Source organism: Struthio camelus, chromosome 5, assembly GCF_040807025.1.
Source record: "Struthio camelus isolate bStrCam1 chromosome 5, bStrCam1.hap1, whole genome shotgun sequence".
Lineage (NCBI taxonomy): Eukaryota > Metazoa > Chordata > Aves > Struthioniformes > Struthionidae > Struthio > Struthio camelus.
This window is the reverse complement of record NC_090946.1, coordinates 24,655,856-24,679,193: the sequence shown is the minus strand read 5'-3', so window position 1 is coordinate 24,679,193 and position 23,338 is coordinate 24,655,856. Positions and strand designations below refer to the sequence as shown.

The following is a 23,338-nucleotide window of genomic DNA, read 5'->3' as shown; positions in this document are numbered from 1 at the left end:
GAAGATATATATGTTGTGAAATATAGTGCCAATATTTCTATTTAAAATAGTTTTTATGAAAGTCAGTGGAAAAAATTATTCTTCAAAAGTTCTCTATGTGGCTCTTTTATACTGGATGTTGTAGCTTGAAATGAATTAAAGAAGTGAGCTCATTTATTTGAAATATTGGCACTTGAATTGAAATTGCTATGCTGTGGTATTGTAAAGTCAACAGATGTACAGGTATGTTTGGTCTGAGCATAGATATGGAACCTGTGAAGTATTAAAATATTTCCATATATGATCTGCTTGTACGGCTGGTGAGCAAGCAAATCAAAGAGACCTTGTGATGTGCAAGCCTGAACTCCATCAAACAGCTGGTAATATTTGGCCTTCCAGCTTTGATAATGTCACTTTAAGGGAATCTGGTTTTCAGATGGTGGTTAGACCAGATTAGACAGATGCGCAGATGGCTTGCATTCCTCTGAGCAAGAAAATAACAAAAAAGAGGAACAGGAAAAGAGGGGGAAAGCAGACTCTATAATGAATCAAAAAAGTGTTAGGGCTAAAAAGTATAATTTAAAATGAAATGATTTTGCCTAAGAAAATGTTTGGAGTGCAACATAGTCTAAATTGAAAAGTAGCATTTTTGCTCATTTATATGCTGTACAGTTAGGTCAGTTGATGCCCTCTTGGTAACACTTTAACATTTGTTGTTCATAGAACCAAATTTGTATCAAGCTGTAAGACGATGAATAGCCGAGTCAATGCGTTTCCTTGAGGGGAAAATAATTCTACTGAAATATTAATTATTCCTCACAATCCATACTCTAAAGAGGTTTGAAAATCCAGTTAATCTCCTTATACACAGAGCAAATCTGTTGTTAACTAGTTAAGGAAATAGAATTGTAGTTAGCATCTGCTTCTTGTAATACAAAGACTGTTAGAGACAGGTGGCACGTTAAGTAGTGAAATGAGCATCTTCAGGATTAACTTCTTGAGGGACAGGGACAACAAATAATTGAAGGTTGGTGGTGGTACTAACTTTTTGCTGCTGTAGAGGAGTTTGTGAAACATGGTTACTCTTAACCTCTTTGTTAATGAGGGGAAAGAAGATTTCTATTGGTTTTATGTTTTCATTTCATTGATGGTTGGTAATGAGTAGCTCAGAAGTGTGGCTGTATTTTGATACTCCTGCGAGGGAGGGAAAGTAGTATTATCCCTGTTTTGCAATGGGGAGATAAAAACCAGGGGGAGAACGCGGGCTTTTCTATTAAGTGCTCAGTTGCACAAAGATAATTAAGGAATTATTTCAGGCAGAGAATGAAATGCTGCTCTTTACCATTATTGAAAGGCGCTGTCAGGAGAAGCAGAAGAAAATTATCTTCGCTGTAAGTTTCCAGTGCAGCATGAGATACAGAAGGGCCAAAGGATGTGCTTGCTGTGGTGGTCAGTTTTATTTAAGTAAGTTATCTAGTTTTACACAGCTTTGCGCATTCCGTGTATCTGTAGGTCATTGCTCCTTGCAGCAGTTTGAAAGCTCGCCAAAGTCATTAGTGAAGTTAAATCAGGAAGTACAGATGTCGGGAAGAGCAGAATAAAATAGAGTGTGTCCTTTGTGAGATGGGGAAGGTCTCTTACCAGTATTTCCTTGCTTGTATTTTTTTCTCTCCTGCATTGACATAGGTACAGCTGCAAAGGGAAGTTAATAAGAATGGGAAACACTTTTGATAGGGTCGTTGTCAAGACCAGACTGAGAAAGCCTGAGTCGATTGTATCAAGAGACAAAGATTGCACACGTACGCACTGAAGTCAAGTAGAGAGAAAAGTAGCCTTATGACAGTGTTCCCAGCCGACTTGTAGCTCTGCCCAATTAGGAAGCCATGCAGCCTCAGCAGGCTAACAGAATCATTCTTCCCCAGTGACACAATGAAAAAGTTTCCTAAAGAAACTTTTACAGCTAAGGTTTGGAGATGATGCTTAGGACTAACATAGTGAGCTTTAGTTCTACTGCCAGGGAAGTTACCTCCCACCTTCTAAATGGCTTCAATCTCTCTCACAATTACTCCTTTTTCAAAGATTATACTTAGAAAACAATTCTAGTAAGGCAAAACACTAGTGGATTAAAATACCCTATATTCCATTTTTCTAGTAAGAAATTAATTCTCTGACATGCCATGAACAAGGCTTTGTTCACAAAATTCCTGGAGCCTTTACTGATTTTAGTCGTTAATACATGCCAACTGTGTTTAAGGATGGGAGTATTAAAGGGCAGCTTTTCCACCAGGAAAGACGATTAATTGGAAAGAAATTAAGAGTCTTCATTTTGTCTTAGAGAAAGCTACAGCTGCTGTAGATGTAGAAAATCTTTGGATTCGTTAATGAGTAGTTTTCCAAAATAACATCAGATGCTCTCAACTCTTTCGGTGAAATGATCTGTTAATTCTTCTCTTTTCCAAATAGAGTTAAATTAGCCCTTCCCACCCTAGTGATTCATCAGTAATTAACTTGCAACCCCTGCAGATTTCAAACACCTGCTGGACGGGTGGAAGAAATGAGAAAAACACTGAATTTTGTTTTGGATAGAACCTCAGGTTTAATGAAATCTGTTATCATACATAGTGATTCTGAAAAGCAATACGTAAGTTGAGAATTATATGTCTCATAATTCTCTGGTGTTTTATCAGAGTGTAACGTCCTGTTTTCTATCCTAGCGGTATCTAGCCTAGTGGTCTCTGCTGAAAATAAGATAATAATAAAGTAGCTTTCCTTCTGTTATTAAAAGTGAAAATAAAGATGATGATAAAGTGGCTTTTCCTCTGTTATTAGAGGTATTCCCTAAATTTAGTAAAAATCTGTTTTTATTACCCTTTTTTTTTAAAGTCATTCTGGTGATGTTTCTTAAGCTTCCTGGATAATTTTGTTTCTGTTTAGAATAGCCAGGATTAGTAACCACCTGCCTGTGATTATACCTGTATGAGATACCTACTAAATGCACTACTGTGTTTAATGCAAATATTGTAGGACCTGGATCTGATTCTGCTCTGTTTTGCAGTGGAATAGAAGAATCGGAAGAAGATTTGTATGAAATTACATGAAATACAAATTGCAGTATCTTTTGGCAGTTTTTTAAATTTAACCAAATTCAACTCCCAGCCATTCTAGTGTAACTGAGATGAGAATCTGTCATGTAATACACTTTCTTAAAACATTCTTCTAGATTTTATCTGCTACAAGTAAGGAATGGGGTTTGTGCTATAATTCCATTAAGCAGTTTTTTCACCATGACTTTACCATGGGTCTCAGTTAAGCCTTGAGGAATGTTCAAATCACTTTAGGCAGGAGAGAAGTAAAGGTGGATGGTTTGTATCTTACAGCAATGCTGTTACTGCGTGATATTTGGGCAAAGGAGACCTTTCTGGAATTTTTTTGAAAGAAGGATCAGGCCTATGGATCTGTTCTAAATAAAACACGTGGACACAAATCCAAGAGAGAGTTCAGAGCTGTGAATTGCAAATAGAAGATGATGCTTCCTTGCAGCAGGAAGCACGGGAGTCATGGTGAGAGAGAGGATTCAAGGCAAATCCCTCTGCCCTTAACATTTTCTCTTGACTGCCTGAGCGGCTTCATGATGGGCATGCTGATGTTGTATGTCACTATGTACCACCTGCATGGTATGAATTCCAGAAGGTAGTTACATGCCTAAAAATGAGGTTGTGTAATGAGCACTGCTAGCAACACCTTAGTTCCCCTCTCATGGGTCTAGCCCTAGGCTATTTTCTATTGTTTTGCTTTTTGCGGAAAAACATAAGAGAAAAGGAAACATAATGACGTTTCTCATAGAACTCAGAAGACTCTCCAGAGAAAGAACAACATGAGAGCGAAAATGCATCTGGTGTTGGGTGCAGTCTTCTCTGTAGCGCATGATACAAACATGATTAATTTAAGATACAGTAAATGCAACAGAGATACACTTCAGCAGTAACATGTCAAGATGTGACTTTTGTCAGTATTTCCATACTAAACAGGTTCGGACCACACTGGCAGTTGATGTTACATGAAGAACCACTGCAGTTCAGCAAAAGTACTGCGGCTAAATTAACAAGTAGTTTTATTGCTTGGTGTCTCAGTAAAATGTTCATGTTTTTGGAGGTGCTATGCAGTGTATGCAGTCCTCCTTTGCCTGGATTGTAGTGCAGTACTGGTGAGCACCACCGTTAAAAGAACTGAAACAATTCATATAAAACAATCTTGATTTTCATCTTGGATGAAATTAATGTTTGTTAGCATCTCTCTTCAGGATGTATGAGGAGGTGATCAGCACCTACTTCAGAAGGTCCTGGTATGTTCCAGGCTTTTAGATCTCTTTCAACGATAATGATCATGTTGTTGCTCCTTTTCTTGCTATAATGATCGTTTGTGGCATTATAACTCCCCTATCCATAAAACTGTACAGTATCTTTTCTAAGGAATATACCTAGTATGTTAGTGTATTGTAAGGAACAAGGCCTGACAGTATAAAGTAGATACTACTTTATCACTTAAAACTGCTTAACAAATATTAAATAATTGATCCTTGCTGTTCTACTGGTTTTATTAGTTTTATTGTCCTACTTTCCAAAGCAGGACCTGATTATGAGTACAAAGATACGGCTTTTCAAGATTGTATCTCTGCTCCTTTCATGTGAAGATTATACTCTTCATTACTGGATGACACTATGTCTAGTTCTTGCCTCATGTAATGGTTATCGAAGTCCAGGGGCACTTTTATGTTTTAGCGAGGAGTGAGTGAATCCCTTTACTTAGGAATAAAAGTGGTTATGGAATTTTCCAGTATTGTTCCTGCTTTATTGCAGTCCAACCTTTAAAAGATGCTCATGACCTTGATAAGGGATAACAGTGGGGAAATATCCCCTTTTGTTTAATTTTTTTAAATGTATTTTTCAAATTCTGGAAATATCTATGTAAACTCAGCAAAAATTATAATCTTGCTGATGGAGCCGACCATTCAGAGTAGACGTTGGTCAGCCAGTTCCATTCTTCACGCACCTGAAGCACTGGAAGAATAGAGTTAATGCAACTTCAAATAAAACATATATTTTTAAAGTTTTTCTGATTTGGAGGTTGCAAAGGAAGTGCAGAATGCTGTAAGTTTTCAAGCCATTTGATATGCCATTCTTGAAATAATATATGATAGAAAAAAATCCTAGGCTAGTAACTATATATCATAGTGAATAGTTATGGGATAGACTGTGCATACAGCTGAGAACAGTAAACAAACTAAAGTGTTTGCTGGGTATAATCTAGAAAATCCTCTTTGCCTTCTGTTTATGCAGATTGTTGTATGTTCAGGTGACTTGGTGTCCTCTTGTAGCATGCTTTTGACTTCTTATCCTTTTTTCAAAACAGAGTTAAAGATAAACGTAGTCTTACAGCAGTTACCAAGTGCTGTCAGGCTGTTAAACCTGAAGACTTGGTTTGATTGCATTTCCTTTAATTTTTCTGATTAATTCAAGGAGAATTCATGTCACTGTGACAGTCTCAATTTATTGGTGCTATTAACATTAGCACAAATCTACTTGGAATCAAAGATGGGAGAGTGCTTTTAATTTGTCATTCATGTTTTCCTGCAAAGAGAAACTATATTTTACTTGGTTTTCTTTTTCTGTTATGTTGTACTTTGCAAATCTTTAAAACGTACTTACTACCTGCTACTGCATTTGTATATGTCTAATGCTTTAGGCATGAAATAAGCGATAGCAGTTGGGGATGGAAGATGGTATTGCAGAAGTGCATACCGACTCTTCTTTGAAACTACCCAGTTGTTCTTCAGATCTGTTGAGGTTTCATTTAAAAAGCAAGTTAATTTCTCTCTGTAGTGGTGATTTCAAAAAAAATCTTGAAAATGTGAACCAACTACAAGCACATATAATTACATCTACAAGTGTTTGCGAAGTACTTTTGAAATAGTAGCCCTGTCAAGTGTAGGGCCACTTACCAAAATGGCTGTTTACTGTGATGCCAGTGATATACTTTGATTGGAAGTGGTAAAACTGCTTATAATGTTTATCAAAATCTAGAAAGCGTAAGCAAAAAGTGAAAAGTCTGCCTGGATGACCTGCTGCTCTCTTTAAAATGTTTGCCCTTGTGAAGAAGGGGCCACACTGAAGTCCCTCAGAGGACTGTGTAAATCGGTGAAGGAGAAGGAATCTGAGGAAGCTCAGTACAGCCCAATAAGCAAGGAAAGTCTTAATAAGTACTAAAAGATGAGGCATATTTTTGATGTCTCAAGTTGATTGAGCGTAGCAGAGTGCTAGTTCCAGTTTCCTCTTGTGGACTTTACCTCTGGGTGTGACTGCTCAAGTTTTGTATGAGATAAAAAACTGTACATGTTACTGTAACCAGCGTTACAGCCTGATGGCTCTCGGCAAAATAATGTTATCATGATAGTTGAGTACTTTTGTGTGTGCTTCAGGTGACGTAGCTTTGGGTTTATGGCATAAAACCCACTGAGCTTTAAGTCCTCTCAGCTGCACAGATGCAAACTCCACTAACCGCAAAGAAAAAAAATGTGGTCTGCTGTTCATTAAATGCAGGTGGCATTCCTTATTTAGTAAGCATATAAGTAGCTGCTTAAATTTAGGAACATGTGCAGTTGAAATCAGTGGACTACTTTGAATCTTTTCACCTCCTTTTCTGCACTGACATATAATAGCTGCTCTCCTAGAACTCACTTTGCAATGTCTTTGAAAAGTCTCTGAGCCTAAGCCCTCAGGAATTTACTTAAACCAAACCGGGTTTATTCTGTTCCCTTTGCAGAGTGCTCTTCATATGTAGATTTTGTTGAGGTTTACATTTTCCTAGCCTTTTGTTGCTAGAGAAGCTAAGAGATATCTGTACCTTAAAGCTCATTTTGCAAACATTTCCATATTTGCTAAGAACTGAGGAATGCAAATACATAGTTTATTCAAGTATTTGTTTTAGACTACAATGACAGCAGAAGTAGTGAATAAGTATTTTCATTATTTAGTAACTCTGGAAAGGCCAGCTTTTTTCCAAATAGGAACATGATCTTATATGGCCTAGCATTTAAAGCAGAGTACTAAGCATATCATAGCCAGCACAAGGTTTCTCAATTGAAAAGGGAAATTTCAATTTTTGCTTTGGTTGTGGAGTACAGGTAAGGGTGGGAGAGGGCTGAGAAGAACTTGGTGGGTATTATGGGGTGAGAGGCGATGGAAGGAGGCTGCAAGTCTGCATCTCCCCATCCCATCCCTCTGGAGGGACCACTTCTTTCCCTGTCTCCCCCTTTGCTCTCTCCTGGAACTGCAACTGGAAGATCCACCACCTCACTCCTCCTCCTCTTCAAAATCCTCTCTTCTCTTTCCTTCTTTCAGAGAATCTCTGTTCACCCTTTTGGCTTGCTGGGAAGAGGAGGGGAGAAGAAAGGTCCAGGGACAGGGTCAGGTCAGCATTATACCAGTAAGAATCAAATCCCCTACTGGTAAAATACAGACTGTTGTTGGTTGGTGGGTTTTTTGTGCAAAAGAAGTTTCACTGTGTGCAGCAACATGACACAGCAATTTAGGAAATGAAGAAATTCTGTGTCAGTGTCAACTACAGGAAGAATTTTGGCATGTAGATCTTTGTCATATTGGATTTTGGTCAGGGTATTACATGATCAAGATGTCTGCTTCTGAACAAAGAGTAAGAGAAAAATGTAAGGATTTTCACAGGCAAGAGAACGAAAGTTCTAAATAATGTAATAAAGTGTTTGGATAATGAGTTATTTGACTCAGAAGAAAAACTAATATGTGCTAAATGTGAAGTATCTACTCAGTCTGAATAAATCACCTTTTTAAAAGAGTTTTTAGAAGGCTCTGTGTCCACCTCTCTCTCATCCTACTACGATCAGTGATGAAATTTCTACCGTCTTCTGTGAGAGCAAAGGTTGCTGAGGAGTGACGTTTTGAGCACCCCCTTACTGTTTGAGAGATCCTGTTCTAGCCAGTGGCAAAAAATGGTATGCATTTTGAGCAACAATCTTTATAGTTTTATCCTATTGCCAGTGCTCTATTACTGGTCTTACCCCAAAAAGTTTAATTAATCCTATCTGATCCCAGTTTAAACTGAGATAAATCTCTGAATTAAAAAAAAACAAAGTTCCGTAATACCTCAATTGTTTTTGCATCCGTTTACAGATAAAAATGCTTTTAAATGCGGTAGTGTTATTGCAGAATACTAGACTTTCCATAAGCATGTTCCTGTGTGTGTTTGTTTCTTCAGTGGTACTTAGAAGCGATGAAACTTATTTTCAGAAATTCACCTAATGAGCATCTACTATGAGCAGTCTCTCTGATTCCTGTCTACTTCCTGGTTACAAACTGATCTCTCTGATTTTCTGTTATCTTCCACTCTTGCCTGCAAGAAACTTGCAGTGTAACTAATTTATCTAGTCACAAACTGCTAAGCAATTGTGAGGTTTTATGCATAGAAGGAGTTTGTTCAAATTCAATTTAAGGAGCCAAAGTCAATGGGACTTCTTGTTTGTGAATTTACTTGGGTGTTTGTATAATGTGGATTTAGTTTGTACATTCTTTTCTCTCTCTCTCTCTCTCTCTCTCTCTCTCTCTCTCTCTCTCTCTCTCTCTCTCTCTCTCTCTCTCCCCCCCCCCCCTTTTTTGTGCAATACTCAGTGTAATGAAATTTGAATAGTTTTGCAAAATGTAGTCCCTAATAACTAAAAAGGGTCCATTATATGCATGATAGCATGCTCTCTTTTTAGTCCAAGTCATGAAATATGAAGCCAGTGCCCTAGCTCTCAGGAATCAGCACAGATGGGAGATTATTAGGTTAAACCAGTTTAACACTTTAGTTGAGGCTGTAATGCATTAATTCATATCAAAGTTGCAGGAGTGTAGAGACCTGCCTAGCCTGATCCATCTGCTAGCATATATTCCATGGCATAATTATGGCTAGAGGGGAATTTAATGGGCTAGTAATGAGGAGATATCTAGTAGAAACAATAAGTGCTAGGATTTACAGTGTTTTCAGATCAGAATAGGCTAATTCTAGTGTATACAGGAGAAATATATATCCCTTACCCGGGCTTTATTCCTGTAAAGTATTATTTGCATGCACATAATTTGCTTTAGTATTTGCTTGATGATGTAACGATAATTTTATTTTTTGCCAATACTGTTTTTTTGCCTTTAGGAAGTAACTGCTGTAATACAATTTGTTGGTTAGTTAGCAGTTTAAGTTTGCTACTTACGGTTCTGAGAGTTCTTAAACTAGTTCCAAAGTCTTATAAACGTCTCTTAGAAGACAAACTAGTTTTCTTGTTTGTTACACTGACCTCTAGTGGTCAGCACGTTCGGAGAGTTATCTTCAAACATCTTCCAATTTAAAAAACCTTTTAAAATGCCTTTTAGGAGCTATGAGGTTGTCAAAGCCTGCCAATGCAACAGACATCCCGCTTTCCTACGCTAACATCTATCCTTTTGGGGTGAGCATTCACATATATTATGTAGAACATACAGAGTTTCGTGTTTTTAAAAAAAAAAAAAAAAAAGGAGCAAACATCCTGTTGTCAAAACCCCAAAGCTACCCACAGTTTGCAGCCTGACATCTCCACCAATCAAAAAAAAAAATACAAAAAAAGCTAAGGATGCATAACTTGGGTAAATAGGACATCCTGCAGGATTTGTGCCAGCTGCCTTCATCCTTCTATGTCTAGTGGCTTCTCCTATTTCTTTCTCCCTGTGAGAAGCAACTGAATCACTTTCTTTTTGTAAATGCCTTGATTCTAAGTGAAGTGAAATAAGTTCTAAAGTGATTTAAGCTTTAGCAGGAGTGAGCTGCCTTCTCAGAGTGTCCTGAGCTGGGTCCAAGATTCCTCCTGAAGCCTGTTCGATTCAGAGAGTCGTCGTTTTACTTATGACAGTGAAATTAGGATTGGGGAGGGAAGAGCTGTAGGTATCATAAGACCCCTTGCAGGCTTTTGGTTTTAAATTGTATGGTTGATTTATTGGACACCAAATTGCAAATACTGATACACTGAGTTGCGAAAGGAAATAACTGAAATTGAGAATGCATTCCCGTATGTTGTCTGTATGTGGATAACAGGATTTAATTTCATTTAACATTACAAGCATCTGTATACATACACTAAGAGAAAAACAGTGCTCTTAGAAAGGCAGATTACAGTATGTCATTAAAACATGCTTCTGTTTCAACTCCTAAACTCAGCATGATACTGGTTTTGGTTTGCAACATACTGAATCCATGTTATTATTAATCATTTTTCTTGGTCTGATTTAAGCTCCATTTGCTGTCAGAAGCAGATATTAAGGACAGACTTTTTGCCTTTTATCTCTTCAGGGAAAAAGGGCCTTGCAATCTGGTAAGTCTCTAGGAATCAGCGCAAGTTATCCCAACGCTAGTGACTTCAATTGCCATTTGCAGGATTGTGTCATTGATAGTACTCTAGTTTGTGATGTTTGATAATTGATGTGATATGTTATAATGTATATTTGTTAAGTAGTAGTTTACAAATACAACTCTCAGACTATTCCAAACTTTCTAATATAAATACTATTTATAAAAGAGGAATACAGATAAGGGTAAAGACACCTGTACATTTTCCCTGCCTTATATTCATAATAATTCTTGAAATTTTGGGGGGATTTGGTTGGAGTCCTTGTGAAGGATCTTGGACAGTATCCTAGAGGTGCTGCTGCTTTGAACTACGCAATGTTGGTTCTTCTTTCCTTTAGGTCTATTCTCACTTTTTTTCTGCTGTGTTCTTGCTTATGGGTAGAACAAGCATTGCATCTATCAGGTCCTCTGAGCTATCTGGTTTTGAGTTTTTCTGTTCGAAAAATGTTTTGTTTTTGTTTTTGCAATAGGGGGATTGGGATGAGTATGGTTAACCATTAAGTGCTTTCTGATTTGTGGAGAGACGTGAGCCTGGAAATCTAGAAGATAATTTACTATAGCTGTGAATTCTAGCTATGAAGGGTCTGTTCATCAAGTAGAGTATTATGGAAAGAATCTGATCATTTTTCCTGGATGAGTTCAATCAAACTATGGTGAAGATACTCTTTCTAATGAGAAAAACCATCCAAAATCTGTAGATGGAGCTAAGTGAGACTTGGCTGCCTGCCATTTCTTGACTAAGGCAATTGGAAAACAGAATAAGTACTTCTAAGTACTTTCAAACAGGCCCGGTGAAGACCTGCGGTCAGAACCAAGTCCATGTGAAGGGGTTTCGTAGTTCTACGCTTTCTCCCACTTCCATGCAGTTTCTTTAAAGATTAGATTATCACATGAGACAGAATCCCAAATCCAGCGGCTGCAGAGCCACACAAGTCCTTGATGGCAGCAGAAGGCAGAATATCTTTCTAGAGAGCCTCATTTTTGTTGGGGTTATTGGGAACTCCAAGTAAGCAAATCCTGACCAGTACAGACAGGAAGCTGCCGCCCGGGGCAGAACTCTACTCCTTGGGGAATAGAGATGGAGAACTTAACTTTATCTGTTTGCATTTGAAAGAAAGGTAGGGGAGAAGGTAACTGTATCATCCCAGACAATGCACAGGCACAATTTGGCCCTTTATTGATACAGTTTGATTTGTTTGCTGCACATAGTTCTTGTACCGTCGTTTTTTTAGTGAGCTTTCAGTGCTGCAGATGTTAACTTTTAAATCTCTCTTATATTTTGAATTTTAAAATAATTTGAAATCAGTGATCTACCCTTGACATTTTTAAATATACCGTGTTACAAGGAGGGTTGCAGACAGTGTAATCATATTGCAAGGTTGGATTTTATTAGTCCTCTGTTGATCTTGCACCTAGTGGAAAAGGGAATCTCTTGTAAATTTACGACATGTCAGGAAACTGTAGTAGACATCCACATGCTCAGCAAGGCAGTTTTAGTTGAATTTTAAGAATCAAACCACGTGAGAAGAAAGACTACAATGAGAATTCCGTATCCTTTTGGTCAGTTAGGCACAAGAGAAGTAGCCCATACGTCAGCAAGTTGTTCACAGAAGCGTACTTAGCTGTTCTTAACAGATTTATATGACAGCTGCAGGTCACTTCTCTATTTAATCTTGAACGTTAGTTCTAATCAAATTCCACGTGGTAGGGGAGGGGACCTGGATGGGAACAAGAAGGCAAAAATGGTATGTGCAGCCTTTCTACTCCCTTGATTCTCACCATTTCTTTGAGGGATGGGATTGAAGATGCTCTACCTGAACTGGTGTCTGGGAACCTCTTGAGCATTGTTATATGGCTTGGAGAGTGATTCTGAATGCAGGTTAGGTGCAGTTCTGCCAGGGTTTTCCATGCTAGGCCATCCTTTGTATGCCAAGGGAAGTTCTGATCTGGCATTGCTGATTTTTCAGTCAGCTCTTTTTCCCTTAATCTCTGGTATGTTCACCTGCAAGGCTCTACTATGATAGTGTCACTGTAGTATGAAAAGGATATACAATAACAGGTCAGATTTGGGCCCATAGTGACAGATCAGTTGTCTGCAGATACATGAAAGAGAATGAGCTGGATCTTTACAGGAATGACACATTTTCTATTGCTGCCCTACGCGTTACTTGACAGCAAAAATTGGCTTTACCTAGACTGTCCATTTGCTATGTAAGAAATTGAACTGCTGTCATTGGCTTTCAGTAAGTACATGTTAACATCCCTTTTCAGTCTTTTGCAATGTATTAACTCATTCCATTATTTTAGATCTGAGAAGACCTGGTAATATGAATCTCCCAATTTGAATTTGCAGAGCTCATGAATTTTTATACTGTGAAACATCTAATGCACTCTGATATTTCTGACAAGAAGGGGTCCCTGAAAAGAAGTGACAAATCAGGTATTGATTGGTACACTATTCAGAATGTTTGGCACCTTTAACTACATCCCTTTATGAGCATGTATTTGATATATTGTCAACTCTACATGATCTGGCCTCGTGGAAGTACAGTCCAGAGTTTATGTTTCTAGAGATTGTGAGGGACTTAAGTGAGAGAAGGGGCTTCTGCTAAATAGAAGAACCAGGCTGAATTTCTGCTTTAATGCACACAGTACGCATAGCATTATTTCTCAGGGAAAAAAAAAATCCTCAAGAGATTGTTTAGAAAGAAATGAAAACGCATGCTAGAAGTATTCTAATAGCTTACTATTAAACGTTAAATTCACTATGCATTCATTATGCATTAAAATTCAGTGGTGATAACAAGTCATTTTAAAAAAAAGTACTTGTTCTCAAAAACGTCAAAAAAATTATTGAGATGGGTTTTGGCATTTTCCTCTTCTGTATTTGCTGTCATTTAAAGTTTAACCTTTAAATCTTTAAGCTTTCATGTTAATTGTATACTATTCATAGTAGTATGGCTCCTTGACAGTTAGCTTTTCAGGAAGGAATTGCCTGGTTGTGGGATTTTGTTTGTTTCTTTGTTGTTGTTGTTTTTCCATTCCTTATCTGTCCTGTGTTGACACTAACTATAGAGGATATTGGAATATGCAAAGGCTAATTATTGATTTAAATTTTCTCAGGTTGTTGTGTTTTGTATGTAAATTGAGTCAGACTTATTATTATTATTATTTTTTTTTAAGTATGACTCCACTGTTCCTCATATACAGAGAGACTCTCTAACAGATTCTGTGTGTCTCTCTGAGGAATCCTGGCAACTTCAGTGAGACTTGTTGAGAGGTAAACAAGCAGTGGTTCCAGAATTTGACCCACTTACATATTTCATTTTTTCTTAAGTACCTTTCTTTTGGAGTCAGTTAATTGGGAACAAAACTAGATTCTGACAAGGGGAATTAACTTAATTATTCAAAATAATAAAATTCACTTTTCAGCATAAAACAACGTTAATGTTGAAACCTTGTCAGCAGTAGAGGGATTTTCTGGGGTGAGAGGTTAAGCAAATGGCATTTCTCATGGAAGCTCTGTCTTTTTTACCAGAACTGTAGCGCTCGGTCTCCTGCATATGCTTTTCTCCGTGGCTCATACAGTATTGTGACTTGGTGAGCTGCTTCTGCCGTTGCCTGTCAGAATTTTATAATATACTACAAACAAGGAGATTATGTTTCTATTTCAGAGGTACATTCCTCTGATAAAGGCTTTATAGCAGTAGTCTGCACAGGACCAGCCTTTCAGGGCAAGAAGTGCCAGAGTGTAATTATTAAGGATGCTGATAATGTGTTTGCATTAATTGCAATGGTCTTAAAAGTGGGATCTTCCTCTGTGTATCTCTCTCTCTGATGAAATTTAGGTAAAGTCTTGACACTTTTAAAAATCAATCTCAAGGCTCCACATCCCAGTGTTGGTCCAAGATTTTTACCTGTTCTGTAAAAAAATAAAAAAATAAAAAAATAAAAAAAGTCTCTGGCTAGAGGGGTAGAAACTGACTGACAGTGGAAGGGGAGGTGTAGAGAAAAAGGATGAAGGGTTCCTTCCTTTCACGGAATACTGAAATGCTGTTGCTTGCAGGAGATTGAAAATTGGTTTTCTGAGTGCTGGGAACCAGGGTCTGGGACCATTATGCATATGAAAACGTCTGCCCTTAAAATCTTAAAACAGTTCCCAAACTACAAATAGAGAGGATCTAATAAATAAAGCTGCTGTGTTCTTCTTTAAGATCATTGCAAGAATCTGAAGGTTGCTGAACTTGTGTGAGAAAGTTAGTCAAGCCATCACACTTCCTTCAGTCGAAGTATTTCTTTAAACTTCTTAAGATCATTCACTAGTTGATCTCTACTTCCCGAAAATCTGGCTACTGAAGAGAAATTTATTTTGTCTTTGACAAGTCCACTTAGATTTGCATCGCAATTCCACCTTTTCTTGTGATGACATGGTCCCTATATTACCTCTTTAATCATCACATACTTTTTGCTTTCTAGGCTGGTGAGTCAAAGCGACAAGAAATACAAAAGTAAAAAGAGCATGTGATCAAAGGCTTCCTGCCTAAATCCTGACATCTTTTCTAACTCATTTTTCATTTGTGAGGAACCTATTACACACGAGTGTGTTCAGCTTTGCTAAATTTTTGACACATTCTGCCTGTCTTTACCTGAGGTAGGCTGTTTTTATAGATGAGGGTATTTTTGCTGACTTACTGTCTACCCCTTCTTGTTACTGGCACTCATTTAAATTGGCGTATAAGGTTACACTGGATGTTTTTGTGAAGCAGCTCTAATAACACGGAAGGCGTTCTCACAGTGGCCAAGCTTTGATATGAAACACTGCCCCTTTTGTGAGAAGACCTGCAATCAAATGAGGGGTAGAAAGCAAGTATTATGGATTAGTAACGATAAGCAATATGTTTGAGTCTTTCTCTGCAACTGTTTTTGCAACCTTTTTCCTGCCTTGATCCTTTCTCTTAATCATAAACCCCTTCATGGTAACCTTTCTTAGGAGGAAAGGTTGAAATCTGAATGAAGCTGGAAAAAATACGGGTTCTTCTTAATGAGCTTGAAAAGTCATTGTGAGGATAGAATTAATGATGCTAGTTTGCTTTAATATTGCAGTCTTGATATTTTGTCAGCTCTGTTCTCTTTCCTTTTTAAAGTATGCGCTACACATATAAGTGAGATTTTTACCAAGTTTTTCTGGTTCATTAGATGGAAGCATACACTTATACTTCCAATTACCATAGCATGTACCACTACACCAGAATTCCCCATTGTCATTAGCGATGGACTGATCTTTCTGCTGCCGTTTTCTGTTGCATTGGTTCTGATCTCACAGAATCACAAAATCGTCGAGCTTGGAAGGGACCTCTGGAGATTATCTAGTCCAGCCCCTCTGCTCAAGCAAGGTCATCCAGAGCACGTTGCCCAGGATCACAGGTTTTGATTATCTCCAGAGAAGAAGAAGACTTAACCTCTGGGCAACCTGTTCCAGTGCTCTGTCACCCTCACAGTGAAAAAAGTTTTTTCTTAGATTCAGACAGAGCTTCCTGTGGTTCAGTTTGTGCCCGCTGCCTCTTGTCCTGTTGCTGGGCACCACGGAGAAGAGGCTGGCCTCCTCCTCTTGACACCCTCCCTTCAGATATTTGTCTACGTTGATGAGATCGCCTCTCAGTCTTCTCTTCTCCAGGCTGAACAGGCCCAGCTCTTGCAGTCTTTCCTCATAGGAGAGGTGCTCCAGCCCTCTAATCATCTTGGTAGCCCTCCGCTGGGCTCTCTCCAGGAGTGCCATGTCTCTCTTGTCCTGGGGAGCCCAGAGCTGGACACAGTACTCCAGGGGAGGCCTCCCCAGGGCTGAGGAGAGGGGCAGGATCACCTCCCTCGACCTGCTGGCAACGCTTTTCCTAATGCAGCCCAGGATACCGTCGGCCTTCTTGGCCACCAGGGCCCATTGCTGGCTCATGCTTAACTTGTTGCCCGCCAGCACTCCCAGGTCCTTCTCTGCAGAGCTGCTTTCCAGCAGTTCAGGCCCCAGCCTGTGCTGGTGCCTGGGGTTATTCCTCCCTAGATGCTGGACCCTGCACTTGCCTTTGTTGAACTTCAGGAGGTTCCTCTCCGCCCACCTCTCCAGCCTGTTGAGGTCCCTCTGAATGGCAGCACAGTCTTCTGGTGTGTCAGCCACTCCTCCCAGTTTAGTATCATCAGCAAACTTGCTGAGGGTGCACTTTTTCCCTTTATCCAGGTCAATGATGGATACATTGAACAGGACTGGACCCAGGACTGACCCCTGGGGGACACCGCTAGCTACAGGCCTCCAAGTAGACTCCACGTCACTGACCACAACCCTCTGAGCTCTGCCATCCAGCCAGTTCTCAATCCACCTCACTGTCCACTCATCTAGCCCACACTTCCTGAGCTTACCTAGGAGGATGTGATGGGAGACAGTGTCCAAAGCCTTGCTGAAGTCCAGGTAGACAATATCCACTGCTCTCCCCTCCTCTACCCAGCCAGTCATTCTACCATAGAAGGCTATCAGATTGGTTAAGCGTGATTTCCCTTTGGTGAATCCGGTTCTTTACTTCAAGGCCTTGTGGTAGTATTTGTGGGAATGGTTAGTAGTAGAAGGGGACTGCTTTTATACGATGCAAATTCAAGCAGAGGTAGACAGTCATGAGAAATAATGAAAAACAACACCCTGGAGGGTGAATTTCATGTCAGTCATAAACTGGAGAAAATTTATACAATGAACAGCTTAGGAAAATAAATAAGAGGAAACAAAAACATTGTAGTAGTGGCAGCATTTCATGGTCCAAATTATGCAGCACAGCAGATGGTATACAGCACGTGCTGTATACTGACTTGGGAAGTAATGAACTCTGTTATTGTTCAAAGCTGTCTTTGTGGCCTATTTTGTAAACCAAATAGTTGCTAACTGCAGATGCCTATAGGAAGAGAGGACACCCGATTTATTTTAAAGCATGATGAAGGCTTCTATGGATGGATCATGGTACAATGGAAACATCCACAGTGGCAGTTATAGATTTAGAAGCTTAATTGCTTTAAAAATGATTCCTTATAGATGCTTTATTATCATTGTGCCTTAGCTACCACTGAAATTATGTAAGCCCAGCAATACTCCATACCTATTTAACTTCCTAAATGCCAGCTGTTAATGGCATTACATGCATTCATGAACTAACCAGTTAAAGCCATCTGACATTTGAAGCAGCCGCTGAAATTCTGATGATCTTGATAGCAAAGTATGGAGGGGAAGGAGCAGCACTTGCATGGTAGATATGCAAGAAATATGTTGGTGCCACCTGCACTAGTGAGAAAGCTGAAGACACTCATGGTAAGTCAGCATTGAATCTTTGCGTAGTTGATGCGTCAGGGCTGTTAGAGGTGCCATTTTTGGTTCTGAAACGAAATATGCATTTGTAAGGTAGAAAAACATACCTACCTAATTAATTACATTATGTCAATGGTACTTAAATAATTACATTTTGCCATTTTACTTAATGACTACTACAGTTACAGTTGGATACTAGAGTCTTCAGTTTTTTCCTTTGACAACTTATGCATGCTGTTGTAAGTTAAGTGGTTGTCCTGTACTACCTTGAAAATAATTGCAGAATAAGCTCTATGTCATTATTAACTATTACCAAATGACGGCATGAATATGCTTGGCAAAATCCTTGTTATCTGATGAATTTCTTTTTCATATTGCTGCTCTTTGAGTACCAGTTGTATAAGCTGCGATACAAAAACTGGCAGAGACAAATACCTGTTAGGAAAAACTAGCAAAGTGTAGCTTATAGATAACAAATGAAGGAAGGGGGAGGAAGGAGAAGAATACAACGGTAGCACTACAGTAATTGAGTAACAGTAAAAAATAAGTAAAAATAAGTGTATAACTTTTAGTGGGATAGGATTTGGTCTTGCCTTTTCTTGTTGAACAGCTTCTGACACAAATTTCTTGTCCACAGTTCCTTGGTAATAATAAGGAGGGGCACTTTTTTGTTTGCTTGTTTTTACACCCTCTGAAGAAAGCGCGTATCTGGACAAAGCTATTGAAGCCTGAAACCTTTGTGAGACTGTTTTTTTTTTTTTTTTTTTTTATTACAAGGGCAGTGTAAATGCAAGATCATTCTAGCTTCAGTTAGTAATAAAAACATCTCTCCTTACTAAGACAGAATTAGTTTCATGCCATGTGTACCTTGGGTTTCACTGATGTAATTTTGTTTGGTGTCTGTGTCTTACACTGTGTAATGAGCAATAGAAAGAGGAGAGAGGATTTCTGACTGGGAAGCTGAAATCACTGATATCAGATGAAGCAATACATTTTGTATTAAGATTAGTTGCATAACTAGTAAACATAATCCAGAAGGTACAAGGTGTGAGGGTTTTTGACCTTGCTAAGCAACATGAGACCAAAACCCTTGCCAATCTCATGACCAGATTGGCTTCTACAGCTTGACCTCCTCAACCCAGGTGTACAGCTTGCTGGCATCTGTGTAATTTGGCTCTGGTACTAGTTGCTTCAGCGACACAATGCAAGCATGCACACCAGCCCCTTATCTGTGTATAAAGCTGCTCTTTGCATAATGTGAAAAGCTAATGTAGTGAAGACTCCATGTTAACATTTACAGCAATGTGTTGTGGACGATAAGCTTTCTTCCCACAGGAAAAATGGAAGCAGCAGTGAACTGATCTTTTCTCCTTAGTAATAACTGAGAAGATAAATGTGCCTACTTTAGCATTGCTTCAGGCAATGCTACTTACTGGTTTACCTTTGAGCCTTAGCTTCCCATGATCTTTCTGCAATTGTAGAAGAAAGGGTAAGAAAGAGAACTGGCTGTGAGAGTTGGAGCCAAGTTCTGTTTTCAGAGACAAAGATGTAGAACATCCCTGTTGACTAGTCAAAAGGCAGATGGTCTTATAGTAATTATTTTTACTTCTTATGAGAGATTGCCTGAACAGAGTCCCCTTCCCCAAAGAATTTTCAGCCAAATAAAGGGAAGAAAAGCTTTGTCATCAGAGATGCATACTTAATTCCATTAATTGATATTATAATTGAAAGTACTTGCTAATGTGTTTTTTTCCTTGTAGGATAAGGAGGTGAAATAACATGTTTGCTTAGTGTCTGAAAAATGGCACTGTATGGCAAGTAGCATTAGAGCTTCTAAACTAAATTGCCAGATATCCATTTGCTTGAAAATCTTGCAGTCTTGCAGATACCACCTGGATTGTGGAATGCTGTTTGAATTAGAAAATAGCAAGAGATTCATAGATCTCTTTAGGAAATAATCTTGCCTATAAAAATGTTAGGTAAAATTCGACATATGCCTGCATGAGTGTATTCTCTGAGGATAGTTGTTTCTGGGATGGCTGTTCATCCATGGAAAATTATCCTTGGAACTGTCTTTATTTGTAATTACGCACAGATGTGTGCACCACTCTTTTACCATGGCTCCTATTCTTTTTCATGAGCTATTTGCAAGTGGGTGGAATCTACGTTGGTCAGTCATCTGCCAAAAGTATAATAATAAATAAAGTTAAAACCTTCAGGGAAAGCATGCTTAATTTGGAGAAATGCAGATTATTGCAACTTTTAGTTGTCACGAGCAATGGGAGGCAGTGAGGACTTGGTCTTGACTTCAGAAACGTCAGCTTTGTACAGTATGGATGTCTCATATTGACTTCCTGCTCTTAAAGACCCTCCCCTTGCACTTCCGCCAAGGGAATTTTCTGCCCTGAGTGTGTTAATTCTGTACAGAATAGGAAAAGAGCTGACACTCCTGTAGGTTAATCTTCTAGAAGATGAAAAATAATTACCAAAACATTTGTAGAAATTACAGTCTTTTAGCATTTCACAAGCAGGATGTGGAGACTCAGGCTAACCAGCACAGAAACTAAGGGGAAAAGGAAAGATTGCATGTGAGGCTTTCCACCTATTGAATGATAGGCTCGTAGTGATGCAGAATTTTTACTCTCTGGACATGTCCTGCAGTTATTTTATTTTATTTTATGCCTGTTTGCTTTTTAAATCCAGTTTATTTCAGTGTCCCCATGTCTGTGTCCCAAAACCCAGCTTGTTCATCCCACCTACCTTTTCAAAAAGAGCTCATTCTATAGAGTTCCTGTGTAGTACTGTTCATCTGGTCTAAGTTTACATCAGGCCAAATTATAACCTCGGTTGTTTTCTTATCGTATTTCTCCATTCAAGGTTTTGGTCTTTTCTATTTGCTATTGGAATTTTGGAATGTTCCTCTTCCGTGTCGTGTTCCATATCAGGTGTCTTTCCCTTGCATCATTGTCATCTCTAGCTGTGTTTCTATGCCTGCAACTCCTTCCCTCCAGTAGTCTTTTGATCTGCACATTTTAAACAAGTTGGGCACTGCGTTCAGGAGAAAAAAATCATTTGTGATTTGAGCATTTATTTGTGGGAATCATGAAAATGCTGTTGCCCGTGACTAAGAGGAATAAGGAAATACTTTCCTACGAGAACTAAATAACGGCCAAAAAAAACCAAATAGTCCCTTGGAAATTGGCACAAATGCCAATATCGCTAACAAGTATGAATTGCATTTTGTATTCTATTTCCTGTAAAAATAAATAAATAATAATAAAAAAAAGTTGTTGCGATAGGGAACTTAGTGTATGTGTATAACACAATGCAGATTGAACAAATACTTGCCTGCTTTTCTTGGCAAGCATGTATGTACATGTTCTTGAAAAGTGCTGAGCAACGTTCAGCTGAGCAACTTCTACTGGCTGGGATCAGGAGCACATCTGATCTGCATATCTCCTATGATGTGAAGGTAATTGGTGAGATTATTTGCTTAAGTTCAAGTTGTTTTTATGACAGTCATGTAGCTGTCAAAGAACATACCTGTGACTTTCTAGTCTGCAATGATTTTTGGATGCGTACTTAAAAACTGCTGCTTTTCTCAAGTTAGGACCTCAGAAATGGTCTGAAGTTATTGAGCTTTGTTAATTTCCGTTGCAAGCTTGTGTTTCAAATCTGTCAGAGTAGTTTCCTCATTAGACGGAGGGTTTAGCATTTCTTTCTTTGAAGAAATTGAGCTGATTCTAGGATTCAGGCTATCAGAATGTGTTTTGACGGGTTAAGGAACGTTACATATTTACAAACGTTGGACTCTAATGTGAGAAACCAGTGTCATTAGTTTTCTGTCAGTATTGTCAGGGGAAAAAGGAAAGTATCTTGAATGAATCAAACAACTTAATCTTCTCAATTTAAGTTTTTGTTTTTGTGGATTCTTTTTAGTAAGAGGTCAAAGAATGTGCTTGACATACTTCGGGAGTTACATGTCTGGTGGTGTATACTATTAGTACATAAGCAATTCTCTTTTGATGTTTCCGTGTAGCTAGCTGAAGCCAACTTTCAGGTCTGTAGGCGACTGTGTGGGTGCAGAGTACGATACCAACTGTCTCTGGGGACAGTGTCAGTGAAGCTTCTGCACAACAGTCACATTTGAAAACTTTCCAAAGGTTTGCTTCCCTCCCCACCATCCCACATCTCTGTGTGACTAATACTAATGAGTTATGGCTTGTGAGTACAGCTCTTCAGAAATGAGAGTTTTTATTTATTTGGTTAGTTGTTAATATCTATGGAGACTGTTCATAAATAATTTCAAATTCCAGAAGATGATGACATTTTCTTTGTGAGACAATTGGTTATGATGACAAATCAGGGACAAGTAAGGCATTTGATCTTTCTTTAATATTGTATTTTACGTAAGAAATTGTTTATAGAGACAAATGTGGTCACCAGACACCTGAGAAAAGACTGAAGTGTTGATTGGAGAAGTGAGATGGTGCAGTTATAGAGAATCTTACAAGTGACTTTAAAGAGAGATCGGAGGCAGTTAAATACTGAGGAAGAATGCTCTGATTTCATTGTACTGAAGCTCTTCTTAAAATAAGGTCTAGGCATGTCATTTTCCATCTTCTCTTTTCTGTTCCTGAAACCAGAGGTGTGGCCTTGCGGAACAAAAGCATTTTATAGTTACACAAACATTACAAAGTGAATATCCCAGTAGCATCATTGCACACCCCTCAAAATGGACCAGAAATTCAAGTAGACTAGATTGATAAATTGGACCATAAAAATATTATGTGACTGAAACTGGTTTGCTATTTAAACATAGATGTCAAGTGTAGTGAAATTTTTCTCTCCATTGAATCTGTCATTTCAAAGAGCGTGTTTGATATGCAGAGTCCGGTAGCCATGATGTGCATCCTGTACAGACTCTCTTCTCTTCCTTTCTGTTTGTTTTTCCCCTTCAAAATTTTACTCTAATGTGATAATTCAGGCTGAAATTAAATAGTTCATCTTTATATATAAAAATAACATAACTTCTTAGGTTTATTGTCTGATAGGAATTGTTTTGAAATTTAATTCATTGAGCTTTATCAGTCCTGGCCTTTAGTCTTATTGTGAAGGGTAAAAAATGTTTTTATCTAGCTGTATTTTCAATAGTAAATTTTTAGCCTCAGAGGCTAATAGGCATGCAGTCATAGAAGGTATGTGGGGGCATGTTACGTGAAGACTTACAGGCTGAAATAAGCCAGCAGCATGTGCTGTCGTAGGTGTTCTTTTCCCTGAAGTTATGCTTTTGTAAGTAAAGTGCCGTAGATCCTGTTGGAAAGGAAGGTCTAAAAAAGTTTCTTTCTGTCTTTGTCTTTTGTAGAAGCTCCACCAAAACTGGAAGAAAATCCTGCTGAAGCGTTCACTGACTCATCCCTCTTTGCTCACTGGGGCCAGGACCTCAGTCCTGAAAATAGACGTATTGCTCTTAAACAATTCCAGTATTATGGCTACAATGCTTACCTGAGTGATCGCTTGCCACTGGACAGGCCCCTACCTGATCTTAGGCCTAATGGGTAAGTGCTGTTGTTGAGTCTAGTGCTA

At 38.7% G+C, this 23,338-nt stretch overlaps 1 protein-coding gene across 11 annotated transcripts in view; it reads left to right on the top strand.

Moving 5' to 3' along the window:
- Positions 1 to 23,338, top strand: part of GALNT18 (polypeptide N-acetylgalactosaminyltransferase 18) — a 276,796-nt gene that overhangs the window by 126,844 nt on the left and 126,614 nt on the right. For all 11 annotated transcript variants that reach the window (XM_068945116.1, XM_068945114.1, XM_068945115.1 and 8 more), the window contains one exon: positions 23,118 to 23,310. In XM_068945116.1, the coding sequence (XP_068801217.1) occupies positions 23,118 to 23,310 (193 nt within the window). The remainder of the gene's footprint in view (positions 1 to 23,117; positions 23,311 to 23,338) is intronic.